The sequence below is a fragment of the Equus asinus genome, chromosome 28 (assembly GCF_041296235.1).
Source record: "Equus asinus isolate D_3611 breed Donkey chromosome 28, EquAss-T2T_v2, whole genome shotgun sequence".
NCBI classification, from domain to species: Eukaryota; Metazoa; Chordata; class Mammalia; order Perissodactyla; family Equidae; genus Equus; species Equus asinus.
In genome coordinates, this window is record NC_091817.1 from 21,226,727 (window position 1) to 21,244,536 (window position 17,810).

At 43.7% G+C, this 17,810-nt stretch overlaps 1 protein-coding gene across 9 annotated transcripts in view; it reads left to right on the forward strand.

The window, feature by feature from the left end:
* Positions 1 to 17,810, forward strand: part of FTO (FTO alpha-ketoglutarate dependent dioxygenase) — a 352,377-nt gene that overhangs the window by 301,457 nt on the left and 33,110 nt on the right. For 2 of the 9 annotated variants that reach the window (XM_070500588.1, XM_044760873.2), the window contains exon 9: positions 7,454 to 7,622. The exons of the other annotated variants lie outside the window; for them this stretch is intronic. In XM_070500588.1, coding sequence (XP_070356689.1) covers positions 7,454 to 7,466 — 13 coding nt within the window. In that variant the 3' untranslated portion in view covers positions 7,467 to 7,622. Of the gene's footprint in view, positions 1 to 7,453; positions 7,623 to 17,810 lie in introns of those variants that run through there. 9 annotated transcript variants of the gene reach the window in all.

Below are 17,810 nucleotides of genomic sequence, written 5' to 3' on the forward strand. Positions count from 1 at the left end.
AACTCAATAAAAGTTGGTTGAATTAATTGTTATCTTAGAATCTAGCAGTGGTGGCCAATCTCCAAGATGGCCCCCAATGATCCCCACCTCCTGGTACTGATAGCCTTATGTAATCTCCTCCCTTTCAGTGTGGGCTGGACTTGGTGACTTGCTTCTGATTAACAGACTAGGGAGGATAACTAGATCATGAAAGGCATTGTGGGCACTCACAGTCTTATTCCATCTGGACCACTCACCCTGTGGGAAGCCTGCTGCCATGTTCTGATACGCCCTGTAGAGAAGCCCTCATGGTAAAGAACTGAGGCCTCCAGCCAACAGCCATGTCAGTGAGCTTAGAAGTGAATCTGCTAGCCCAAATCAGGCCTCAGATGACTGTAGCACCAGCTGATGCATTGGACTGCATTCTTGTGAGAAACCTTGAACCAGAGCCATCCAACTCCCAAATTCCTGGTCCTCAGACACTGGGAGAATAATGCTTATTGTTTTAAGCCCCTGATTTTGGGGGTAATGTGTTACACAGCAGTAGACAATGAATTATCAATTACTGGCCAATTACCACATGTATCACTTCATTCACTTATTCATTCAGTAGGTATTTGTTGAATGCCAACTCTGCCAGGGACTGTGCTAGACGCTGGGAATATCAAGAGAAATGAGGCAAGGTTCCCGCCTTCAAGGCATTACAGCCTGGGAGAGGGACATGGACACGTCAACAGAGAGCACTGAAGTACTGTCTATAGAGGTGTAATGGGCATACACAGGAGGGAGCCGGCATGGGGGAGCCAGGAAACTGACAAAGTGGTCTTTATAGAGCCTCCACTCAGCCCAGTGCGCATACACAGGTCCGTCAGAGGAGACACTGTTTCCTAACTGCACCTTAGCTTAGGTTTAGACAGTTCTAGCAAACTTTGTTCAGCATCACTCCAGATAGCATTGATTCATTATGGAGCTGGTTGGCCACTACAGAAGAAAGAAGACTATCATTAGTTCTTGGCCCAGGGCTGTGAGCATCCCGTGCTAAATTTGACTCCGTTTGAAGGGCCCTTCCCAGTCCCTCAGTTTTCTGTATCTCTCCCTGGTCTCTCTCTCACTAACACCCTGTTGTCTAGGGGTCTTTTGATTAGAAACAAATGATTTGATTATTTTCTAAAGAACAAAAAGCCATGAGATTACTTTATTGCTTTGTATGTTTGCTGGATGTTCAAAGGCAAATTTCACTGTGGCTTGAGGCTGAACGTGGCAGGCGGTTGAGTCATGTCTTGGGCCTACCAATAGAATACTTGTAGGGAATGCCAAGAAGATAAAGACATCAGCCAATAAAGCCCTAATATATTGATGGTCAGTAATAAATCACAGTGGAAGGAACATATCTCCATGGGGACCCTGCTATAATGGCCCTCATAATGGCTGATTCATTAGTAGACCCATTTCCAGGACCTCATCCTCTGGGCTAAACAGAGCCTGCCCTGTACGCGGATGGCGTTGTCTGGCTGACCTAGGGCCTGAGGATGAGCGACACAAGTTGTAGAGGGGAAAATCCACTTTGCAATAAAGAAGCAGCTCTGCTGGGCCTGGGTCCTCTACCCTCTAGGGGTTGGGGCTCAGGAACAAGAAGGAACAGGCCCAGGCACCAAAGAACCCCAATAATTCTGTCAAAATGCTCCCAGGTTTAGAGATGACTTCAAGGAGGAAGAAAGGCGACACATTGTTTTTCCATTTGCCGCAGGCTGTAATGGGAAAGCAGTAAATGCTGATAGCATCCTCTTGCAGGTATGACTGATTTAAGTGGGAGAGGGGAGATAGTCTAGGAGAGACACCAAAGGTGATTTGGCTTTTCCCCACCTCCTGTGTGTGAACAGGAGAATGACGGAACAATTGGTTGTGTTTAGGAACTTTATTTGCTTTTTTTCCTCCCCTTTAAAAAAATTCTTCCTTTGTATGCTGCTGTGGTGTCTATTTTTGTTTTGGTGGTTGTTGTTTTAAATAGGAGAACTTGTGAAATGAGACTGCATAAAAGATGGACTTGTTTTATATATGGGATATTGCCTGTCCTTCAGATCTATGTGTCTCGCTTATGGAATGAACCAAAGTAGGAGAGATAAACTAATATTTTGTATAAGCTCAGCCAGACAATACAGATGATAAAGATGTTTCATCTTCTTATGCATGCAGAAAATATGAAAAATCGTAGTTTACACATATTTGCTCAATTCAAGTGTAAAATTGGGCCCCTCGATTGCCCTGGGCCACAGTGGCTGTGGTAAGGAAGCTCCATTTACCTTGCAGCCGAGTGAAAAATGATCAGAATATTAGACTCATCTAGCCCACATTAAGGAGCCATTGCATTTCCCGACAATTTTATGCTATCTCAATATGAAAACAGAGCAATTTCAACTCATATCAGGTTATGATCGGCAATTACAGTTGCATAATTCACCTAGTCGTCTCTTTGCAGGGCCTTTATTTTCCCTCTTGGTGACATTCCTGAGAAAGTGCCTGATAAAAATGTCATATATCATCCCAGCTTTAGAACTCGTGAGGGGGTAATCTGCTATGCCTTGCTGAGCCCATATTCATCACTGGATTTTTGACTTGGAGGGGTCATGGCACTCATAATTTCCTGTTTGATATTGTCCTCACCAGCTCTGACAAGGGCCGTAAAAGCCTGGTTGCAGGCAGTGGTTAAGCGCTGTTCCAGCGGGGCCCATCACCGGCAGTAACAGTGCGCTACTGTGGCTCGTGCTGCAGTTGGCCATTTCGAAGATAATTAGATTTGATGTCAACATTTCTTTATCACCTGCATCCTTTTGTGCATCTGTGTGTCAAGTTGTTATTTCCGGATTTATTAGCACCCTCAGAGCTCCTCTCTATCTGTCAGCCCGTGTGCTGTTTGTGTTGACAGTTGTAAAGTTAATTACTAGTACTAATGAGCATCGGGCTTTTGGTGGACATGGCGTTTTGGACGTTTAAAACTATAATTAGTTTTTTTTTTCCTTGCGTAGTGCTTCAGTACAGAAAAAAGTGTTTAAAAAAATTCCTTCCTTCCATTCCATTTTGACATTCTGTGTGCAGTCAACTTATCTTTTATTCAAAGGCTCCAAAAATTCAGTTCTGTTTATTTTTAAAATAGACTTCCTTTCCATTGTAACTCCATGAATAATTTCTTTTGTTCCTTACTTCTCTTCCAGTGTGATAATGTGACCATTTCATATGCTTTGAGAATTAAAGATAGTGATGGTGGAATGATCAAAAAGTGTGCTGGGTAAATGTTGACCTCCACCCAGTCGGTGGACTGCAAATTTTCTACCTATAACTCTCCCCTTTTCAGATCTTACTCTGGGTTCAATTGAAAGATTCGGTGAATGAAGAAGATTGGATAAAATTAAAAGAGTAATAGTAGCTCTCTGGGTGGCTGGTCCCTAAGTAATAGTAACAGCGAATATGTACGTGCTGTTAATTCGGTGTCAAGAATCATGGTAAGCTCTTTCTACAGAGCCCAGCGTTCAATCCTTACACAGACCTCAGCGCTCGATACTCTCATCTCCATTTTACAGATGGGGAAACTAAGGTCTACAAAGGTTAGGGACCTCACCAAGGTTTAACAGCTAGGGAGGCGTGCTGGGATTTGAATCCAGTCAATGCGGCTCAGAGCCTGTGCTCACAACTACTACTCTGTAGACACAAAGTATGCTTTCAAGAAAAATTAGCAGGCTCCTGGGCCGTGCGTTCTAGAACAAGGCACAGCAATCACTTACTGAATCGGACGGGCTCGTTTGTACTTCCCTCCCCGTCATGCCGGGATGCCAGCTCCAGTGTCAGGGCAATTATCTGCGGCGTGTACTTTATGGAGGTATTTTGTCGGGTCTGTTGTGGCGGCAAAGCGCCACTCCCTTGCTGCTATTCATATTTACTTTCTATTCATCATTATCTGCCATTTTGCTAAATAACCATCCTTCCCGGACATAAATCATCTATAAAAATACTCTGGCTCAGAGAGAATCTCGCCCTGGCACTGCAGTGATGAGATAACCATTTTCCTCCTTGTTGAAGCATTGAGATTTATTGGCTTTCGATGGGCAACAGACCAGGCATCAGTCTCGGCGAAACAGACTCCCACTTGCATTTATTCTTATTGCATTTAGCGATTCAAAATGGAGCTCTCGGAATCCCTCGAGGGTCCGTTCCCAGCCTGGGTGGGGTGTTATTACTTTATATTAGATAAGGGAAGGACACACAAAGAAGCATGTGGTGATTCAGATGATTTTTTATTTCCGTTTAGCAGTGATGACAGAATGTCATAGTGAAATGACTTCCAAAGTCATTTTTCCCCACTGCCCCGGTTCTGCAGCCCTGTCCCTTGAGGGCCCTTCCATTGTACAGTGTTATTAATTCTGCTAACTTTCAGACTTCATTGCTGACAACAGGCCTCTTGGCTTTCGCAGCCTATTACATTAAATTTCCCATCAAACCATGTCAGCCTCTGAGGTCACAGATTTCGAGAGAAGCTTTAGATATTTTGCCATCTGACTTCACGGGCAGGTGTTTTCTAAATTGCTTTTAGGTTTGTTTTTCCAGTGTCAGAAATCAGATTGAACCTATTTAAAAAAACTCAAGCAGTGAGTGCTCATCAGGATAAGAACAAAGCGGAGTTTGAGGCACGCCTGAACTGGCGCGCACGCGTGTGTGTGTGTGTGTGTGTGTGCACGCCCGCACACATGCACTTGTGTTTCAGTTGACCTTTCAAAAGGAAAGCAGAGCCTTCCAACTTGACTTCATCCCTGACCCCACCTGGTGAGTAGAGTGTCTTGTTGACTATCTGTTTTTCTAACACGGATTGAAGCCCCACAGTACAGTGCGTCCGCCCTGGTGAACGGAGCTCTGCTCCACTGACCCTGAATTTGGAGGAATCTGTGAAACTGTTGAGCGGCTTTAGAAAGCCGCTCTGGGCAGGCCAGTGAAAGGATTGTGGACCTGGTTTAGGACTAGCACATGTCTTCCTGTGGGATCCTCGAGCAAATTCCTCGTGGCAATAAAAATTCAGTGTTTCCCCTGATGCGTTAATTTTAGCATGCTGTTGTGGGATTAAAATAAAGGAAAAGCAGAAACCTTCTTTCCAAGTAATATGGCCACAGGCACCACATTGCTGTCAAAATTACATTTTGAAGGAAGCCTGTGGAGGAAAATGGAACTGGGACTCCATTTAAAAACAGAAAAGAAATGAGATGTTATTTTTGAAGCAGTCAACTCACGAAAATGATTACGAATCATTTGGCAAACGCGACACATCCTTGAAATTCTTATTTATTATTAGTTCCAGTTAATATTTCTGCTCTAAAAATGACAACATTCGAATCTGGGTTTGCTGTTGCAGTTCAGATTTATAAGCTTGGCAGTTAGCAGCCTTTTGGTTCCTTAACTGTGTATTTGTATGTGTGCTCGGGAGGACGGGAGAGTGACAGGCCTGGGCAGCTGAAGAGAAGGGAGGACCCACTCTCTGGCTTCCTCGGCGATGGTGTTAAACACTCCTACAAACAGGTGACAGGAGCTTGGGCACCTTGCAGGAAGCAGTGCAGTGAACGCCAGCCCTGCCCCTTTTTTCTTTATAATTTTTAGAGCCCACACAAGCTGCTCTCCCTGAACCCAACATTAGCTAGCCCTCCCTGCAGGAGGAGGCGCCGAACCAGGCTAGGGCCTGAGAAGGATGAGCGCGAGGCGAGGCAGTGTCACTGTGCTTCCCCTGCTAGCAGCCATAAGGAGAGAGAATCATTTGTGGCACTCTGGGGACAGTTTTGTCACCCTGACAGTAATGCTGTTATGCGCTGGCTTGACACACAGGATGAATCCATAAAGACAGATAAGTAACTGTGAAAGTGGCTGGGGATCAGGCTGAGTGCCACCACTCACCTGCAGTGACAAATAGATAGTCATGAAGGATTGGAAATCCTGCCCAACACGGAGATCTGTCAGCAAAGAGATGGACTGCAACCCGGGTGACACAGGCAGTGGAGGAAGGCGGCGTGTGCACGTGCGCCCCTGCGGGTGTGCGGGGCGTGCGACAAGGTTAACTTCAGAGCCTTGTTTCCGAGGGGTTAGGATTTTCTGAGAGGGGTGTGTGTTGGTGCGGGTGGGAGAGAGGATTTCGACACTGTATTTTCTTTGTGAAATGGAACTGTGGCTGTTGTGTCTTTTTATTGGTAAGTTCAGGCATATCTGTTTGAGATATTGTGTTTAGTTCCCATTTTCCCTGGGATTTTTTTCATACCAATAGGGGTCCCCATCTGCAAATCAAATGAATCCAAGTTTTGATAGTTAGCAAAATATTACTGCTAAGCTGCTGATGTCTGCGGCACCAGGCGAGGGGCGGGCGGAAGCCGGGAGCCCCACGTTTAACTTTCATGCTGGAAAGGTTTGTTATTTCTGGTTGGGAATCTGCTTTTCTTCAGCGAAAGAAATTCTGAGGGAGTCGTTTGAGAAAACAGGCTCTGTGCCGGAACTTTTATTTCCCAGTTGGGCTTGAGATCCAAACAGCACGGGGTTGTACAGTTTTGGAAAGCCACTGTTGTTATTTGGAAGATGCCAGCTTTGATTTAATTATTCTTGAGGTCGTGAATGCCTGGCTGTGCCCGTAATCTTCCTGGAAAGTTATGAAATAGATTTGAGGTGAAAAATAAGCATAGATGAAAAGAGGAAAGCCTCCTTGGGTCAGTATCAGGCGTTGGGACAGAAGCCTAAAGATTTTGTGCGGCTGTTCAGAGCTCTTGTCTCTCTTTTACCTAGAAGGACTATTTCAACACCAAGGATAAGGATGTGCCTGTATTGGGGAACCAAAGGTTTCAGACAGAGTGAAACCTGTGTCTTACGTGCAGTTTAGCGGGACGTGGACCGGTGTGCAAGGGTCCGTTTTCTCTAACAGTGGTCAGGATTGCCAGCATCAATAAAACGGCTACATGCAGCCTACCGAGAATCATCTATCAACTCCTCATTCTGACAGTTTGTAACGTAATAATTTTTTTAAAAAAGGAATTACAGTAATAAGCTTTTTTCCTCCCCAAATGAGTCCTCTTGCCCTGTTCCTTTGCTGTCATTTTGTCATAAGTGGAAATGTACTTGATCTATCTGAACTATACTCAACCTGCTAATTTTACTTGCAGGAGCTTAACAGAGGGTACATGTTTCTGGAACTCTCTTCCTCAGCAGTGGTTACACGTAGCTTAAATACTACGGATGCTGCTGTCCCCCTGCTTCTGCTGTGCCCACTTCTACTTGAGTGCTATGTATTTAGACATTTGTTCTCCTGTCCAGGCAAGCCCTTGCAGCCAGATATTTCTTTAGAAAACCCTGGGGCCTATTTGTTGGTTTTAAGGTTCTTTATTTTAGTTGATAATTTTTGGAGGCTAAGAATGTTTTAAAGCAATTCGGCTGTAATGAAAACTTTTTTTTTTTTTGACCCTAGGTGCTTAGTTTGACATGTTCTGACCCCATCATTCGAACCATGATTTAAATTCTGAATTTCCAGAAGCCTTATTAAAGATGTCAATTTGTGCACCAGAATGGTAAATGTTCCTGTGAACTTTGACTCTGAAAGGAAACTCCATTTTAAAAGAATAAAAGATTTTCCTGATAAATATGTTCCTCATTTTGGCCTAATACCTTCAGTCTGAATGCTGGAGTGGGGAGGGCCAGCCCACTGCCTGACCCCACTTGCTCCCTCACTCTGTGATCTGGTGCTGGTTTACAACCCACAGCATTAGATTTTTATTTTGCCAAGATCGCTTTTGTAATGGGATATAAATCTCCCGGTGCAGCGCTGATTAAAGGGGCCTGTACGTGAATAAAGAAGAAGGTGAGTCACTTGCCATCACGGGCCACAGGTAAGCATGCCAGATCCCGGGGCTCAGTGGACTGAAGGGAGCTCTGGGGCTCTCTTTATTAACTTGGGAGCCCAGGTCACGCTACTTCTCGGGGCCTTCACGTGAAATGTGAGCCAGGCCTTTGCCCAGGTGCAGATTTCCTCACCTGGATTGCACAGATTCTCCTGGAAGTTGTCCAGCTCCTACTCACCGAGGCTCATTGAACGGCCACTGTCATTAGGGCACTGAAGGCAAGGGACAGTGAAGCCAGGGATGGGCTGAGTTATGCTAACACTTGTCACCGTTACTCTATTGTCCTTGGCTGCCTCTATGCCACTCTTCCGTGTCTATGCCAACTTCGTGAGCAGGACACTGAATACCATTTGTCAATAGAATTTGTCAGTAAAAAAGTGTCAAATGATGCTGATTGCCTCCATTTTAGCTCTAAACCCAGCTTCTCAATGAGAGTGCTTTGGGAGAGAAATTTCTTCTGGAGAGTTTCATTTACTTTGTCCCTGGCTCTCTCTGTCTTCACCAAGTCAAACTGTTCACAGAGAAACTGAGCCACCTTTAGTCCTTTCCCGGGAATGGAAAAATCATTTTGGTAATAAGGTACAATTTTTACAAGTTAATGTGCCCAGCCCGTTTTGCATCGTGCCCGTCAACCCTCAGCATTACCTCAGCCCCCTCACAATCCTCCATACCAGCCTCCTTTGGGCTGAGTGACTGTAAGGGACTTTGGTGTATTTGGAACCCCAGCGACCAGCATCTCCTTTGGACACTATCAGGAGGAGACCTGGTTCAAGGAACCTACAGGATAACACTCTTCAGAGTTGACTTACCACTTTTGCACACGTGATTTCTCTTGGTCCTCGTAACGTAGTGTAGTGAATAACGCAGATATCATTGGCCCTTTTTCACAGTGGGGAGACTGGGGGATGGAGAGGTCTCACCACTAAGTGCTGGGCTGGAATTCACCATAGCATTTTTGCTGTCCCAACAGACTTTTGTGGGCACTGTTTCCCTGAGTCCTTACAGTAGTCCATTTAATAGATATGACAGGTGATGATGTCCTTCTTTGCAAATGCAGAGGCTGAAGCTTAGGGAGTCTGACTGGCTCTCTTGGGGACATGGCAGCTGACAAGTGACACAGCTGGGAACGTATCCCAGACCCTCCGACTTTAGACCAACACCCTTTCCATTACACCAGGATTAACTCCACAATCAAGAAAATCTCAAGAACAAAGCTACTCTTAAGTCTCTGTATAGCTTCACCCTTAATATGATTCCAAATTCCCATGTCAATCAAGCTGCAGTTCCCTGGGGGAGATCTCATGAGGGGAAGGTCTCCTCTGGCTGGCTGCTCAGACCGAGCCAGGGAGGGCTGAGCAGAGGGCCCCACACCTAGGGCATGCTCACCAAGTGCTTGGCCTTGGAGATGCTGACGATCTGGACCTCCATTCTGGCAATGCTTGCCTTTTGCTGACTCATGCCCTGAGTATTTGCAGAGTGTACGGGCTGTAACACAAAGATAGAGTGGATGTATTAAAGAAGGGTGTCAGGTGTTGCTAAGGACCAGCAGGAAAGGTGTCCGTGTCAGCGGGGACAGAGAGCAAAAGCAAGCTTCGCTCCCGGCAGACGCTGAAGGCAGGAGACTGCACTGCGGAAGCCTCCCATCCCTGGAGCCCTTGCGTGGATCACAGGGAAGCTGCTCCCTCAGTGTGCTGCATTTGCAAAGGTCAGGCGTTAATTACATGCACAGTTAAATGGAAATACTGTAGCGAGGTCACACTCATATTTCTTTGGCCTTCATTAATGTTATTGCTCTGTCACTTTCTCTCTCCTTGGGTTTGTAAATGAAAGTTCCTTTAGTACATTTAAAAGGATTATTTATTTTTAATTGTTTTACCTCTGGACAAAGAGGTAACTTTTTTTTTTTTTTGAGTAGTTAAAAAAAAATTTGCCTATGCATTTCTGGCTAATTTATTTCAAACCCTGTGCTTTTTATAGTCTTATCTACTAATGCTTTTGATTAAAACACAAGCAGAAACCAGCCAACATGAACAGGTTGAATGCCACATCTGTGCAGAAGATAGCAGCTCACTTATTTATGGCTCAAAGAAATGGAGCCTAAATTAAGCTAGCTATTGCTGGAGAGTGGATAAGCGGCCATTATGAATTATCCTTAATTATAGCGATTTCCTAAACTAATAAACCTGCTAAATCTTTATTGCAAAGGTTAGTTTACGCAGCGCATATAAAATCCGCATGTGCTCCGCATCAGCCACCAGCTGTCTGACAGTGTGTTGCTATTTCAGTGAGTGTTCACATAAATTTTATGTTGGTTATATTAACAGTCAGTCCATATCACTACCCACAGATGCCAGTAGACATAAAAATTGCTCTCTGGTGAGCCTAAATATCCCTAGAAGCTAGTTGTGTCTAATGTTCCATGTAGTATTTGTACGTGAAAGCTCCAGATTGGAGGGTTATTTACAGATGAATATTTCAATCCAGTTAGTTCATATAGGCCTACTTAGCGTTCTTTGCTGGTTTATTTGTATGCTAAATAATTCACCAAAGGTTCCTGTTTACTTTCTATAGCAGTTTCTATGAAATGCAAACAAGGGAGCCAACTTTAGGTGTTCAAAGGGCTAAGCAGCTGTGTTTAAATGCAGGTCAGAGCAGCAGGCGCAGTCTCGCCGCCGGGCTGTCACTCAGTTTTACACATTCTTCTTTTTTTTTTTTTTTCCTTCCTCCTCCAGATATAACTGGAGCTTGCTGCTTTCACAGGAATTTTTGGCTGGGCTCTCTCTATTCTAAATTTATCTTTTTCAATACCTGCTATATACCACCTTCAGCTTGCACAATTAGCCACTCAACACCAGCAGCAAAGAGCAAAAAGCACATCCTTGGCTTTGAGAAGCTTCCCCACAGTCCTCTGGGCTGACAGGAACAGGTCAATCCTCTCCTATTGAATGCCCTTGTTTTCTTCCCCTTTTTTCTTTTTCTTTTTCTTTCTTTTCTCCTTCGTGATTTTTTCTGGTGCATTTCCAAATCTCGACATTTGAAAAGACAGCCAATAAGGACCTTTCTATTTTCCTGGAAAGCCCTGAGTCAGCCTGACCTCTCTCACCCTGAAGGACAGGGGAGCAGAGTCCAGCTCTAAATGACATAGCCTGTAGTGGCCCTCAGAACATATGTGCACCTGGGGGGGAGGAGCGTTGTTTACTAGCAAGGTGACAATTAACCTGGCCCTATTGTTCACATGTCCCCATGGCTCAGTTTGTATGTGAAAAATAGCTATCTGCTCCCACATTTTGCAAATGTTTATGATCCTAAACACTTGCCCCTAAAGAGATTGGAAAATAGCCTCCTTCATTTTCAGCCAGGCACTGCCAAGATCATGAGAGAGTTCAATAGCAGTGCTAACTTTTTATTTAATAATATTGATTTTATCATTTTTACTACTTACAGTGGGGATTGGTCGGCTGATAGTTATTTGACCTCCTTTTGTGCGTGGCGGTGGAGTGCTTCGTTAAAGCTATTGACATGTCTCTCTCTTCCCCCACTCCTCGTACAGCAGCCCATCTCGGCAAATAATATTGAGATGCAGTAACTGTTCTCTGATATTGATTTCAGATTGTGTTCATCACACCCTTCCCGGGGCCAGGCACAAAGCAGCAGCCCAGTTCTGTAAACCCTTGACTGCTGCAGGCTAAAGTATCATTTCCATCTTCCAAGCAAGAGGCTCAACCATGTATGTTTCAAAAAAAAAATTAGGAAAATGAAAGTGTTTTTTGATCTTGATTTTTTTTAATGCATACATAATTAAACTGATGTCTTCAGTTTTATGTTGGGCTTTTTCTATAATTTTTTTTTTTAAGGAATACTAAAAGATCCATGGGTCCCTGAGCTGGTAGAGGAACTCCAATTACGTCTTAAGCTTCTGGGGTTTGGAGTTCGGCGCACACAGCCAGACCCAGCCCTCTTTGACCTTCAGTTCTTGACCGCCTGGGGCTGTCCTTACCACCCGGGCCTGAAAGGAAGTTCCGTGTTTTGCCTCCATGGAGTCAGTTGAGATGGCAGCACGTTTAATAGAACCAGGGGTCAGCCGGCCTGATCTGGTGATTGCAATCACTCTGTCCATAGGAAGGATAGGACTCGTGGGCTGGGTGGGTTTGCATATTCACTGAGAAAAATGCCAAACACTGAGCAAATGATACTAGAAATCATGAGTTTTATAGACCAAAAAAAGGCAGTAGAGAATCTGCACCAAGACTGATTATTTCTGGGTGGTGGAGTTGAAGGTTATTTGTATTTTCTTCTTTGGGCATTTCTACATTTTCTAAATTTTCTTTTGTAATTAGAGAAAGAACCCTCCTAAGAAGAGTTACTTTAGAAAATGGAAAGGTTAGTAGAAGGATTGGAACTCCAGAAGATTCCTGTCCACCACAGTGAATGCATTTGCCAGGGCTGGAATTGACCCACTGGCTGTGCTAATCGCTGCTCCGAGGGGGCAGGGCAGGCATCACTCCTATTGCCGTGCACCTGCCAGTTTTTATTTTGAGAATCCGGTGGGGATTGCGCTAGCCTTTGCCACTGAAGCGTAAGTGCAAAATGACTAGGAAGAGGGCTGTGGAGTCGGACAGGCCCGGGTTTGATTCTTGGTCCTTTCTCCTGCCAGCTGTGACTTTGAGCAAGTTACTTAACTTTCTCTGCACCTCGGTCTCCTCGTCTCAAGATGGCTCATTGAGACGCTTCACTGAGGTAGTGTGTGTAAGCTCTTAATATAATGCCTGGTATCTAGTAAGCAATCAATAAATGGTAATTGGCATCAGTATAGCAATTTCTTCATCAAACCGGAGCCATAACGGGAATTAGTATACTCATGGTCCTTATAATGGTGGGGTCTTTTTCCTCCTTGAGCCCAACTGGGACTCAATTGAGATCTATCCAGTGTCTAATACATATCAGATTTTCCACGACAAACCTGATTTCATATTCTTTGATTAAAGGCAATTCATTTTTAAACTTATATCTAAATGAAATTTTGTTTATATATTTTTGTGGGGATTTTTAAACAAATAAGTGTTTGTATCAGGAAAAACAGTTACAGGTCTTTATTTGTGGTTGTGAAAATATGATCACCATGCGGACAGTTCTTTAGCACAGAATGTACCCTCCCAGACACACGTGCATGTGCACACGACACAGACTTCCTTTCTAAAGCAGGAATTATTCCAGAGAAATGCTAGGAAATGTAGCAGGAACCCGTGGAATATCATCTCATTTTTGTCACAGAGTCAGTCCTGCTCTTCCCAAGCGTTTTCCATCTGTGTGGTGCGAAGCTCTTTCTGATAGCGCGGACGGCAGAGGATTCTGCCCTGCAGGCGGCCATCTTCAGGGCCGAAAGCAGAGTAGAAAAAGCAGCTCAATTAGAGACTTTACACAGTTGCTGGAAGTGGCTTAATGAGAGATAGCAAACATTTTGCAGGCTACTGAACTTCTGAAATGTGACAATCCAAGCAAATGAAATCATGGTACCTTTCATTGTAGTTTAATTGGACTCAGACTTGGCTGAAAGCTGTATTCCAGGAGATAGACAGCGATCGTGCAACAACTAATTCAGCCCACACAACACATCTTACAACTGTCCACACTCCACACTGTTCTCAGGACTGACTCTCTTGGTCGAGAGAGAGATAGCGCTGCAGTGAATAAAAGCCAAGATTATAAGGCAGACCAAATATTGGCATGGTGAATGGCATACCTGTCACCCCCAGTTATGCACTTGAAATAACTCAGCCTCATGGCAGCCAGAACAGGCCAATTTATTTTAAAGAGGCAAAAAGAAGTGAAACAAACTTAGGCCCTCTCTTCTGCCTGTTAGTGTGTCAAGATATCAGTGTCAAGGAGTCCTCGTAACAGAAGGATGAGGATGAGTTGAGCATAAACACTAACAAGAGAAGAACTAAGCACGGGCCTCCTGTTGAGTGGAGCTAAATGGGAATCCCAGTCAAGTAACCCAAAAAGCAGAAAATTACCATAGCTGTCAGGAATGGGACCCAGATCCTGTCAAGCGATGGTAAAGGGGATGGAAGCTACAGGAGGGAAAGGTAACGTTCTGAGAGTGAATGATGTTAAGAAGCCCATCGTTTTAGGATGTGCGCGTCTGGAGTTAGGGGGCCCTTGGAAAGTGCAGAAGGGTATGTATCTCGGCTTTCTTGCTTTGTTCATGTATCATTTGAGTTCTCTGGGTTGAAACTGATTATGTAATCTCAGCTGTTTCTGGTCTAACCATCCCACCTGACCGCTTGAGTCCATGTTTACAGTTATTATGGCTTTCGGTTTAGCCAGTAAGGCTAGGAGAGTGGACAAATTGGGTGCCTGCATGAAACAGGCCATCCTGGACATTGATTTTTGAAGGTTCATTAGATAAATGCTGACATCACAGATTGATGTCTCTTTAAACCAGTACCTAGCACAGGACCGTCGAGGGAATCAAAAATATTGATGTAACATGTTTGAGCAGAAGGCCCACTGGAGAATTCCCCTGCCTAAATGGGATCCATCAATTTAGGCTTTCTTTAATTATTCTAATTCTGTGCATCACATCCAAAGGGGAGTATGACTGCAGAACTGGGTTTTCTGGGGAATGCTGCCACACTTTAGGGGCAAAGGAAGGCCAGACGGGGTGCGCACATCTATTTTTCATTGTTGTTTTGAGCAGCTGTTTAGTAATTAAAATTTTTGATCATAGCCTAATTTTCCCATACAGGGTGGCCATGGAATTGACAAGGGACTGATTAATGGGCCGACCCTGGGGCCAGGAGGCTGCTGGGTTGTTCTCTTGCGGAAGGCATGCCGGCAAAATAAAGTTGATGGTTTTGCTTGGGTTTAACCCTTCACCTTGGCACTATCAATAGATTGAAGACATCATTTGTATCTGCAAGTGTTTCTTTAATTAAGACCTTCTAAAAATCTTTCCTATTGATTCATTCCATTATCCTATTGATTAACTGCAGTGGATCATGTACTTGGTCTTCAGTGGAAGGCAACCGTCTCGGCCGTCTGTCATGACTACAGATGCAGACCACAGGCAGCTAGCATCCAGCGCCCAGGACTGGCAGGAATGTCTTGCGTTCTAATGAGGCATCGGCGGTGGCTCGGTGGGGCTCACTGAACACCACCGAGAAAGCCAGTTGCCTCCTGCTGGAAGGGTGGCCAAGCATAAAGCATTCCTTCCAGTTATTTATACTGCAGCTGCTTAGTGAGCAGTATGGGGCTACTGGCAGGCTTGAGCGGGGGAAGGGGCAGAAGGATTCTACTCTGCATCTGAATTTGGAAATCTTGAGCGTTGAAATAAAAGCAAACTCAGAAATCTAGATGCAAAGCTTGGTTCAGAGACAGGCTGTTCATCTTCCTTTGCCCAGGCTGTCGCTTTGGGCCCTCTCTCTATGTTAATCAGTCTCCTCGCCAGACTGGCTACAGGTGCTGCAATGGGCTTCCTGTCTTAGAGGAGCTCCTCGCTGCCTAGTTCAGAAAGGAGAGCTGCCCACTTTTTTACCTTCTGCCACTGCACGTGGATCCAAATCATCCCCAAGTATTAAAAATTAAGAACCTGTGGCTAAACTAGTTCTTAACTTTGTGTTTTGAAATGTTCTTTAATACTGACAGTCACAAAGAATTATTGTAGCTGGAATTTAAGGAGAAAAGGACTTTATGAGGCTGGAGTTTGATATTCTGGGATATGTAAAATCAAATGAGATAAAGCCCTCAGCACACAGTAGGTGATCATTCAATGCATCGCTCATTGTTGGCCTGTCAGAAACTCACTTTTCTTCCTCTCATACATGTCCTCTTGCATCCCCCATGCATTCTCTGCTCCCCATTCTTCAAATACACCAGAGCCGATGGCCTTCTCAAGGGTCAGGATGTGTTTCTTCCCAGATGGAATCCAGCGGCAAAGAAAAAATGCCAGAGCAGAGATGCTGGACAGGAGGCAGATTCGCGTAGAGAATACGATGTCTCTCTGCCCTGACTCTTCAGTAAGCGGATTAATTAATGTTCTCTCTCGGAGTGAGAAATCCTAAGACTTTAAAATGTCTCACCTAAGCAAGGTCACAAAGGTCTTCATCCTCACACCAGGCTGGGGTTTTCAGTAATGTGTGTGGTCTCCGAGTTTGTGCCAGTGGCTTTTGTAGTCCTTGAGAAGGGAGTCAGAAAGTCCCTCGGTGCGAGTTTTGGGGCCGAGAAGGTGGGAGTGGGGAGAGCTGATGGTTGCTGGGAGGGACACTCCTTTCAACGCTGAGTATTTAAAATGAGAGTTTCCCCCACTTAGAGAATTTTAAAATCAAAACTGAGCACAAATGCAGGGCTGAGTTTTGTTTCTCCTGTGAGCTGGTATTAACAGCCAATTGTTTGTGCCAAACCAAATACTCAGTTTCCCTTGGCACCAAACGTCATGTTTTGGGTGTCCTACATTCTATCCAGAATTGTATAATGTATGGTGAGCAAACTGTTTTCCCAGGCCTGGGGCCTCACCATTCTGACTGCCAGCTCCACCCTTGTAAACTCTTTAAATGCCTCTTTCCACATCTATAAAATTGGTCATTGTGAAGACACCCCATACTCTTCTCCAAAAAAATAAGAAGAAACATTTAAATTTAACTGTGCTTTCCATAAAGTAAATTATTTAGAAAATACACTAGGAAACGTTTGTAAGGCTCAATATTTCTGTTTGCTTTTTCAATGAGCATGTTTTAAATTAACATGCAATCTGTGCTAATTAAAATCATTTTGTGAAAATTCAGAGAAGTATAAAACAGAAGAGACGTCTCCTGTAATACCACCATCTTGAGATTACCACTGTGAATAACATTTTGGAACTTGCTGCCTTTCAAAACTTACTGTATCATGAGCAGTTTTTCATACCTTTAAATATCCCCTGGGAACATGATTGTTAATAGAAACTAGAATTCCCTTGTATGAATATGTCATGTTTATTTAATTTTTCTCCTGTTTTTGGGCATTTAGGTTGTTTCCTATTTTTTCCTTATTATATAAAATGCTGAGATGAATATTCTTGTCCAGAAATTTTGTATGAATCTTTATCACCTTAGGATAAATTTGTAGAAATTGAATTACTGGGTCAAAGGACACGTACATTTTTAAGGCTTCTGACACATATCGCCAAAATGTTCTTCTGAAAGGTTGAAACAATTACGTAGGCGCCCCAGTAGCCTCTTAGCATGGCTGTGTTCCTGTCCCTTTACCAGCCCTGAAAAGTGTGTGTGTGTAAACCGTTTCCATTTGATAGATTAGGAAAACATTGTCTCCTTGATTTCATTTACATTCTTTTGATTGATGAGTTAGAAGTGTTTTCTTACGTTTAAATGGCTATTTATATTTCTTCTTTCGTGAAATATTTGTCCATGTCTTTTGCCCATTTTTATTGTAATTTTTGTCTTTTTCTAATCGATTTGAAGAATTTTTTTCTTTTTAATTAAGAATTGTAGCCCCTTTTCGTAGATAGTCAGATTGGATTTTTCATGTAGATGTTGTTATATTTGGAATATCTGTTGATAATGGCAGTGTTATTAATGCACTTTTTTACTTTTAGAAAAATGGCTAGTTTGCCTCTGATAAAAAAGATATATGAAATGGAATCTGACAGAGTCAATCCAGCTCAAGTTAACTATCCCCGGACACTACCAGCATTTTATTACAGTTGTCAAAAAAAAAAAACCAAACCAACACTGTTATTGTTTTGATTATTGAGATCCAGCCACAGATCAACTGAGCAATTAAAATCTCTAAATAGCATTCTCTGAATTGTCAAACAAAAGCTTAGTTCCCAACGGAAAGGACTTTTTTTAAAGAAGATAGTTTTCTCTGTAATGTCGGTGCCAGTAAATGGTTGCACTAATTGGAATATACAGAAATATTTTACCAGTT